Consider the following 9457-nt stretch of genomic DNA (forward strand, 5'->3'; position numbering starts at 1 on the left):
CAACACCAGCCAGCCCAAACCAGCCCAGAAACCAACCAGCGAACACGCCGTTAGGCTCCGACAATTTTTGTGAAAATGAATTGATTCCTTTGAAGTTCCGGTGCAATTCCTATTTTCCAAAGCAGTCCTTATCCAATGTGAATTCTAAATATTGCATGGATCTTAGAGCTGATGCGGGCACAGATAATTCAATTAACAAGCAGCTAAAAAAGAAGGGCATGAATGTCACGTGGTACAAAAATGGAGGCGTTAGTCTCTAACCAACTGCACATAAAGGGGAAATTATCACAATGTCCAACTGATCACCTTTCATTGCACAGAAAAATTGTAATTTCCAAAACAATATTTGCTTTATCTGAAGAATTGTGTACAACACACAGCGAGATTATTTTGATTGGTACAGTTAGCTACCAGACAACACTTTGCGGCTGAGTGCAACAGATTCACAGCTGTTTGTTTTTGTAACCAGCTAAATGAAAAATATATGGTCAGTTTCTTCATTCCTTTCTTCAATCCTTTGACCTTCTTGTTTGTAGCGTTACTCAAAAATGGGCAGATCAAGTGGCTTATTCTTTGGCCAGTCTTCAGTGTCTCTTGACGAAGATGACAATGACAGCGCAGAGAAGGCCTTTGCTTGGGATTCTTTATCCATGTCCAAGAAGAAGCGATGCCTAGCAGGAGCATAGCGCAAGAGCTTTTCAGATCAGGAATAAGAGGGCTAAACCACTGAACGAGTGGATGGTATGGTATCAAAGGAACATGCTTACCATCTGGAGTCTGATGTCAATTCTGGATGGAAAGCAGTTGCAAGGATGTTCCCTTGACGTACTGCAACAATTACCCGATCTTTTGAATAAACTTCTTCCTGATAGTATATTTCTGGTCAGTTGACAGAGGTTAAGCATGTCTCATTCAGAACACAGAATTCAGTGTTACAAGATTGCCAGCTAGTATTTTCGGTTTTTTTTTCTAATAAGGAGAGACTTAGCCAATTCCCAAAAGGCACGGTCAGGTGAACACATCTTACGCAGAAACACAAACCAAATAACAAACAAACGTCACTGTGATAGGGAAGTCCATTTTAATGGATGCTTTAGCAGACCAGTAATGCCCTAAAGTGAGGGAGACAGGAGACAAATGTGATAATAGTACTCAGAGTCCATTTGTCTGAATATTAGAATAATTAGAAGGACTACACAAGAACGCAGAGACCACATGTGGAATCAGCAAGTTATATGTAAGTATGCCCACATCTGATCGTAGTTCATAGCACCATCCTGTAGCTGCTTTCCCAGAAATGGCCATATCCACTGGCTCACTACTGATCATATGTGGAATCAGCAAGTTATATGTAAGTATGCCCACATCTGATCATAGTTCATAGCACCATCCTGTAGCTGCTTTCCCAGAAATGGCCATATCCACTGGCTCACTACTCATTGAAGAACTAAAGGCAACTATTAAAATGAGAGGAAATAATGAGCACTCATCCTAAAAAGCCAGTTTACTAGAAATACATCAGAACTCAGTTTGGTCATTTGCAGACAATTGTAGTATTACAGTAAAAAAAAGCAACATACAAACCTCAGTACCCTCCCCAAATGATATTGTAATGCTGGGTCTGTCAGCAGGAACAGGGCAATCAGCTAATATTTCAACATCTGGACCAACTTCCAATATAGCAGGTGCCCGTATAAATACACCACGGCATGTATCATTCCCTCCTTCCTTCTCTGAAAGCTTTGGCACAGAAAGCTCTGTCTCAAAGCTTTGAAGCTGCAAGAGAAACAGTCTGCAATGAAACATGGTGTTCATATTTGTGTTTAACTACAATACAAAGCCTTTAAACATACAAAACTCAATAAACTGCCCATCAACAGGCCACATGGTCCCCGAATTTACCTGACTCCCAAAAAAGTTTCGGTGGACAGTACAATCTAGTCCTCCGACAAGTTCCTGACCCCCTGTTTTTTGCCCTGCAAGTAACGCTATTCAACTAGCATGACATTCTATTAACTGGTTTCCAAAAAAAGAGAACATGCCAAGTATAAATTGGTGACCCACTCACCTACTGCTTTGTTTGCGAGAAAGATGAGCCCAGCGCAGGTTCCCCATACAGGCTTTCCACATCCAACAAACTCTCGAAGTGCAGGGAACTGCACGGCAAATGTAAGTGAGAATTTTGCAAAGCTATAAGCAATTAGGCAGGTCATAACTATACAATCTCAGGCATAAAGAAGTTCAGGAAGTGAAATGCCATAAAGGAAGTGACACTCTCCAGTAAAACTATTTTCTGCGAAACTATCTCATGGAAACATGTAGTATGCACCAGCATGTGACAGTATCTACTGACCAGGAAACCAAGAACACAAAATTTCCATGATTGAAGGCAACCAACACTGGCCTACAAGGCTACAACCCTTATTCCATGGGCAGAAGGTGTGGGTAAAAGGATTCTCCCACTTTATACTTAGGATTAGGAAATTTTAGTGTAATAAAGTGGGCAAAATTCCATTTCTTTTGTGTTAGTCTCTGTTTCCTATTTCCAGTTATTTTTTGCCAATGCAAGGAACCACTATTTCCCTGTGAGTCAGCAGTGTCTAGCCTAGGCACACCAAGAGCAGGATGCTCAACATCGTGTCAATCAATTTGGAAAAATATGGCTGTGCAACCAATAATCTGTACTATGAAGGAACAACACCCACTAATCAATCGTGTTCTATGTTTGTGCATCTCTATTCAATTTCCATCATCCACCAAATACCGCAGAGCGATGATTCATCTCCGGCTCCAGCCACTGAATCCGAGCACACAGACAGAGTCACGAGCGACGTCATCGACGAACCAATCAGCATCAGCCACAAACAAAAAGGGGAAAAAAGGAACGAGGAGAGCAGAAGGAGGAGGACCCACCCACCAGGTTGTGGTAGTTGGCAAGCTTGGCCATGGTGGTGCTCTCGCCGCCGGGGATGATGAGCGAGTCAACGCCGAGGAGCTGCTCCGGCTTGCGCACCTCCACCCCCTTCACCCCGATCCTCCTCAGCGCTGCACCCACCCACACACACCAGTGAAATCAATAACACGAGCATCTGCCATCTGGTGGGCAGCAGAAGGAGACGAAATCGGATTCCGTACCGGCCATGTGCTCGTTGTAGGAGCCCTGCAGCGCGAGGACGCCCACCACCGCCATTGCCCTCCTCCCGACCCTGCTCCGCCGACCTCGCGACGCGCGTTCTTGGTGGGTGGGTGGGTCGGAGAGAGAGGCGAGGCGGCTGGTGGAGCGGAGTGGTTGGTGACGTCACAGGGAGCGGAATGGAAGGGGAGGAAGAAGCCGCACGTCGCCGAGGCGGCGGCGACCAGCCCACCACTCGGGGATATCGAAACGTTTCCGTGCACGTGCCGCTGCCACGGGGAAAAAAATACTGGGAGGTAGGCGACGGCCGCTCGTGGCCGTCCGATCGCCGTGGAGCCGTGCGCCCACGTCGGCGGGAGATCACCGCCGTCCGTGTTGTTGGGGTCCACCACGGCGGGCTCGTTGTCAAGTCAGCGGGCCGGAACGGTTCGTGGGCCGAATGCTAGTACGGGCCGGGCGGGATAACGAAAGTCGTGCTACAATGGTAGGGTGTTTCCATTGTCCACTCCGATATCTTATCCCCAATATGGTTGGTATATTATCGTAACAAGTGTCAAGAACACTGTTCAATAATCCATCCTTTAATTTCCCAAGAGCACACTATTTACCGCGACGAAACCGTTTTACCCTTGGCCTTTGGGCTTGATCGCTAGAATAACATTATACTATGGTAGGGTTAAAATGGTCTTTACACAACCAAAATCTATAAAGCAAAGTTAGACTTCACTTCTGATCCTTCGGTTGTCCTCGCGTCCTCCTCAAGTCTCGATCCCTCTAAAGCCTAGCACCATAGGTGAGCATTCACTAATAATGTGGAAGGTATCTTCGCTCTAAAGTTTTTTGAAGCTACCGTACCTTTGCTGGTGTCTTTCTGAAGGCATCCCTTCTAGAGGTCCTCCTCAAAGTGCTACGCTAAAGATCAAATTCGACGGTTTGTAGAGTAGTAAATAAAAACAATTGGGGACCTCTTTTCTGACCTAGTGCCCCTCAACAATTTGCGTCTATGGTAAATTAAGATTTAAGAATAGCGGTGCTTTCATGTTGGGAAGGAGTGGATCCTTATTTTCTCGCCGAGTTGCCGGTCTCCCCTCTCCTTATACTCCTTGTCTGAACTAGTATTCCAAAGTCCATGCGTTTGGTGGTGTGTAGCTTAGCGTTGTTGGGAACAAGTGGGGTGCTTGTGCTAGCGGCGGTCTATCATGAATAGGGGGCAACTTGCCGGTAGCAACACAAATACCGAGGGGGGCCGGTAGGAACAAAAAGCACAAAAATTTTGGTCGACCAAGGGAAATTTAAATTACCAATATGCACATTTACATGTCACGGGTAGTATTGAAAATGCGGTTGGAAGTGTGGTGTGTAGTGTTTTCGGCCACACGGGGCGTGTTGATAGTTTTTTGGCTGTGTTTTCTCATTTCGGCTGCCTGATTATCGTCCCTCATTTTTTAAGCTTGACTATGGTCTCTGAAGCTTCCGATCCTGTAATGGCCGTATTAAAATCGAATTTTGGATGAAGATAAGCTAAAACCCCACCCAAACGCCTAGATTATTTCTCACATTGTTTGAACCGCAGCGGTGAAGTGAAGATATATAATCCGGCCCGGGGGCTTTCAGTAGTAGTCCGCGTTTTCTGTACCGTGACTCCGTGAGCCCACGCGTGGGTTTCGTCTGCCGCGGCGGCCCTTTTCCCCTCCCGTTGCCCCTCTCCTCTGCTCGCCCCAACTCTTTGGTCCGCCGGCCGGACCGCCGCGCAGCTCCCGCGCAACGCCGCGCCAATATCCGCCTTCCCCGCTCGCTAGCGGTCCCCAAGCACTGCGGCCCCGCTCCATCCTTCGCCCTCGTGGAAGAGAAAGCACCGCTAGCGGACGTCAGATCGAACGTGTGCTGTGCAGGCCTGGGCCCGCTCCAGGCGGCACCGTGCTTGGAGAGTCTGGACGTCAGATCGAACATGGAGGACATAGGCGGGCGGCTTCGACGTCGACTGCGGAAGCGCCGAGTTCGGTACGTGCGCGCGCTTCCTTCCTCTGTGTTAAGATCTGCTCCTCTGATGCTTCAATGAGTCTGTGCAACGTCAATCATGGATTTATGATTTATCTACTCGTTCCAATGTGGCCTTGTATCAACTTTAACTGTTGATATTCATCTCTACTTCCAATTACTATCAGCCCCAAATCATGTAGGTAGCTGTCTGCTGGAAAAAACATTTCATCGAGTTCTGTTGTTTTCTACAGTTGCACCTTATTTCCTTATTTTGTGATGCTCAATCTTATATTCAGTCAGCAAATGAGCTATCATCAGTCTCAGAGGCATACAAGTCAATTTACAACAATCAGGATTGCGAAACACCCTGATTATACAGACTGTAGATTCTTTAGACCGCAGCTTATTAGAAGATCACGGTCAGATTAGAATCGATTCTTAGATAATACAACCGCAAAATAATAAAAAATATAGTTCTAGTACCGTACTAGCTAGTAACTATTATATGGTGACAAATGCCAAATAGGAATCAGTGAAAACATCCTCATATACACGTGTCTCCTGACTCTCGAGCCTCCTGGTGGCTGATCAGAATGTTTCTCACAACACAAGACAGTAATCGTGACGAAACCTTATACATTCTTCTGGATTATTATTCCTCTGGCAATTGTGGCCTGCCAAAAACAACCATCACATTCACCTCATCAACAACTTTACCCTCCTCGCTGTCAATGAAGATGTCTCCAACTGTTACTATGTCCATAGTTGCAAGAGCTCCATCATCAACTCTGGTGCTCAACACAGTGATCACCTCAGTGTAGTGCTCATTTGGTCGTGCACTGACCTGTGCTTGCATTGCTAGGGTGACACTGCACTTAGATCGTGGTAGAACGATGCCTCTCTCTGGTTCTGTGTAGAAGCGCTCTAGCTTTGCCTTTGTGACAAAGGCAATGTAATCATCCGTATCGTTGGTCAGCTCTATTGAGTGTGATATCTTCAAGTCTCCAAATGCAATGTGTATTTCCAGCGGCTCTATCCCAAGAATGTCCTCCAAGCAACTAGGGCTTATCTGCGTGAGATAATACACATGGCTTACCACGGCTTACCAATGCATGCAAATCTAGTGCTATTTAGGTTTTGTCAGGGAGCATATATATGCCCTTACCTGGATCTGGGTTTGTCCATCTTTAGTATCTATTTCCTTCAGCTCGTATATTATATCTGATATATCAGGTCTGTCTGTTGGGTCATCTTGTATGCATCTTAAGGCCAACTCGAGACACTTTTTCACTCTTTGGTAAGCCAACAATGACTGTTTCATTGATTTAATCCACCGGTGATTCCACCTTCTAATTACCTGCCATGTTCACAATTAAAGTACTAATTAAAGACACACACACACCACCACCACCACCATAAAAAATAAGAAAAAACCGAAACAATTCTCATCTCTAGGAGGTTACCCAATCCCTCATTGGTGATACTTCATTACTTGGCCGCAAACTGCGACACAGGGGCATTTACATGTTTACCATTATTACGGATGGCATCTTACACGGTGTCACTGACACGTAATGATGGTAAATATGTAAATATTCCGCGACACAAGCATATCTCTATGAATGAAGGACATGCTCTGGCAGGACCATAGTTATGTACGAACTACCAATAGCTCATGAATTCACAACCACATATATAGGAAAATCTATTCATGATTATGAAAAATGTACAAAGGTGATTAGACCGTTTATCTTACTTTAGTAATATTGGGGACCGTTTTACTTCCAGTCACCAGCTCTATAATTATTACACCCAAACTATATATGTCTGACTTTCTTGTCGCTTTGCCTTCTGAAATGTATTCTGGAGCGGTATATCCACTGCACAATAATACAACAGTTCGATGACCATGACATAATAGAGAGTTTATATACGTATGAAAGAATTTGGAGCTTACCGTGATATGAAACGTGTAGTTGTAGCCTTTGAGTCACTTTCGGGTCTGGATGGACCAAAATCTGTAATTTTGGGCACCATGAGATCATCTAGTAGTATATTGCTTAGTTTGTAGGTCAAGAAGTGGGTCAAATCAGCCCGAAGCACTTTCTATTGCTTCACGTGAAGATTGACCTGCTCAAGTTAAAAGAAAGCGGACACCCGTTAAGAAGAAGCCAGGCCTTCCAAAGAAAAAAGCCGTACACATTCCAAAGGTGCCACTTGACAGCCTATCGATGGGTACAAGAAGCAAGACAGTAATTCCTAGCAGCCTTGCCATGAGCACGCTAAGCAAAAGAATGTTCAGTCTTTGATTTGTGATATGCCTATTGAATTTGCTAGTTGTATGTGAGACCAATGTATGTTTGAATTCGCACTCTTGTGTAAACTTATTTATGTGAGACCTTATTTATGTGTGACTGAAACTATGGTGAATTTATGTAAGACCTTATTTATGTGAGACTTGATTAATTGCAATGCATTTGTGAAAATTTTTAGAGCACATCATATGCTGTTACGTGTCCTATTTGTTTAATATTACTCCAAATATGTACTGTTATGTGTATTACATACTCCAAATATGCTCTACTGTTATGGCCCTGTTCGCTTCGCTGAAAAAACAAGCTGAAACACTGTTTTAACTAATTTGTTGTGAGAGATTGTTCTGGCTGAAAAACAAACTGAAAAAGACAGATTCTAAGAAGAACATGGCCTATGTGTGAATTTTTATTTGCTTAATATTACTCCAAATATAGAATAAACAAACAAAACTTTGCAATTTTTTTTTACGCCAAGGGCAAAACGGTCTTTTTACTCTTGACTTAACACCATCAAATGGCAAAAACGAACGAAAGGCCATATAAGAAATAAAAGTTCGTTTTAGGGCCATCGAGGATGAGTATGTACCCAATCAGGATGAAAGAGAACAAAAAAGTCTTCGCACTAGTGAACCAGCAAGCGCTTAGCTCGCATGTTTCTCAAGAATCTTCGAGTCTCTCACATACTTCACCACCATCTGGCTTTTTACTTTTAAATCATTTTTAGGCTCCGCATCAGCTGGCGATTTGCAGAGACTGTTGGTGATGCCCTCAGGCCAGTGTTTCCGGCCGGGCAACATATAAAATTGCAGGGTGGATCGCGATTAAAAATTTCCATTTGTGCACACGTAATACTGGAGCAATTATTTCAGATTTTGGATCACTAACACGATAAATTATCCCTAATTCCTGGCTCCGCACATAAGCCCCATACGGACAACCAGTTCATCGCCAATGCATTGCATTCTTCGCGTTGTTGCCATGGTCACATGCAACGGAAGTGGATCGTGACACCTTAAGATCTGTATGTAATGGAGTTTTTTCAAACGAATATAATCGGCAATAGAAGTATATGTTGTACTTGTACTTACACCAATAAAATAAAAGAGAGAGCCCTGAGGCTCATAACCCAGTCCTGTACGAGGGGATTCGATACTCTCCCATTTGAATCGTCATACTTGTGTCATGCAAATTTCAGAAACCAGGATCCAAGCAGCAGTGTGACGATATTTACTCCTCCTTCCGTTCAAATTTATTGGTTGTTTTAGCTTCACAACTTTAATTATGCATCTAGATATATCATACATAATAAAAAATTATGTAGTAGAAAGTAAAAAATATATAATTTGGGACAAAGGGTGGTAGGGTGCTACACCCGGAGTAGGCGGTGACCTTGGGCACGGTGGTGAGGCGTGACGAAATGGATTACTAGCTAGTTTTAGTCTGACGCCCTATGCTTGGAGCGAATAAAAAAGAAGGGTTAACTATACAATTCAAAGGCAGACGAGGTACTGGCACATTTTGTTTAGGATTAGGTGGGGGGGAAGGAATTGACTTGCAACCAATATGCATTGCTGGTCATCGCTCATAGTCACAGTGGGACATATCATATCTGGTAATTGTCCAATTGATCACTAACCGGACACATTATTGTCAGTTTGTCACTTGACCTCGCTTATTGTCCGTAATTTCTGGCTCCGCCCACATGGACAATCATGGTACATTGCTTCATTTCATCCAGTGCATTCTTTGCTTTGTTCTTAGTGTTCAAGTGCGGTCTAGTATTAGAGCAACTTCCAGATACTTTTTATATCCTTCTAATTTATAGAAATAGAAATTTTAGTTAAAAAAACATATCCTCAGTCAGCCTTTATAATTGGATCTCCATATATATATATATATATATATATATATATATATATATATATATATATATATATATATATATATATATATATATATATATATATATATATATATATTCTATTACATATTTCTCGTTAGCTAAATATGAAAAACGAGGATGACTTTC

At 43.4% G+C, this 9457-nt stretch overlaps 1 protein-coding gene and 1 long non-coding RNA gene across 3 annotated transcripts; one reads left to right on the plus strand and one right to left on the minus strand.

Moving 5' to 3' along the window:
* Positions 1-282: 282 nt before the first annotated feature.
* On the minus strand, positions 283-3377 carry LOC136471015 (probable pyridoxal 5'-phosphate synthase subunit PDX2). Of its 2 annotated transcripts, none has more exons than XM_066468749.1 (7): positions 3136-3377; positions 2918-3045; positions 2069-2156; positions 1903-1976; positions 1585-1776; positions 768-865; positions 283-671 (listed from the first exon to the last, which is right to left on the minus strand). In XM_066468749.1, the coding sequence occupies exons 1-7, from the start codon at positions 3188-3190 to the stop codon at positions 539-541; spliced, it is 768 nt and encodes a 255-aa protein (XP_066324846.1). In that variant the 5' UTR covers positions 3191-3377; the 3' UTR covers positions 283-538. The 2 variants fall into 2 exon arrangements, with proteins under 2 accessions (XP_066324846.1, XP_066324844.1); XM_066468747.1 differs by having other exon boundaries at positions 1903-1988.
* A 1392-nt stretch (positions 3378-4769) lies between these two features.
* On the plus strand, positions 4770-7568 carry LOC136471016 (uncharacterized). The gene is made up of 2 exons (XR_010761902.1): positions 4770-5134; positions 7185-7568. It is a non-coding gene; the product is annotated as an uncharacterized lncRNA (long non-coding RNA).
* Positions 7569-9457: the final 1889 nt, after the last annotated feature.

The sequence above is a fragment of the Miscanthus floridulus genome, chromosome 8, assembly GCF_019320115.1.
Source record: "Miscanthus floridulus cultivar M001 chromosome 8, ASM1932011v1, whole genome shotgun sequence".
Lineage (NCBI taxonomy): Eukaryota > Viridiplantae > Streptophyta > Magnoliopsida > Poales > Poaceae > Miscanthus > Miscanthus floridulus.

Bases quoted from the DNA above. Each gene is read 5' to 3' on its own strand.
- LOC136471015 (XM_066468747.1), bottom strand. From the start codon at position 3,190: ATGGCGGTGGTGGGCGTCCTCGCGCTGCAGGGCTCCTACAACGAGCAC. The intron at 1,989-2,068 runs GTGAGTGGGTCA...CTAGTTGAATAG, and splicing joins TCTCGCAAACAAAGCAGTAG to CGTTACTTGCAGGGCAAAAA. The intron at 866-1,584 runs GTTTGTATGTTG...ATATACTATCAG, and splicing joins CATTTGGGGAGGGTACTGAG to GAAGAAGTTTATTCAAAAGA.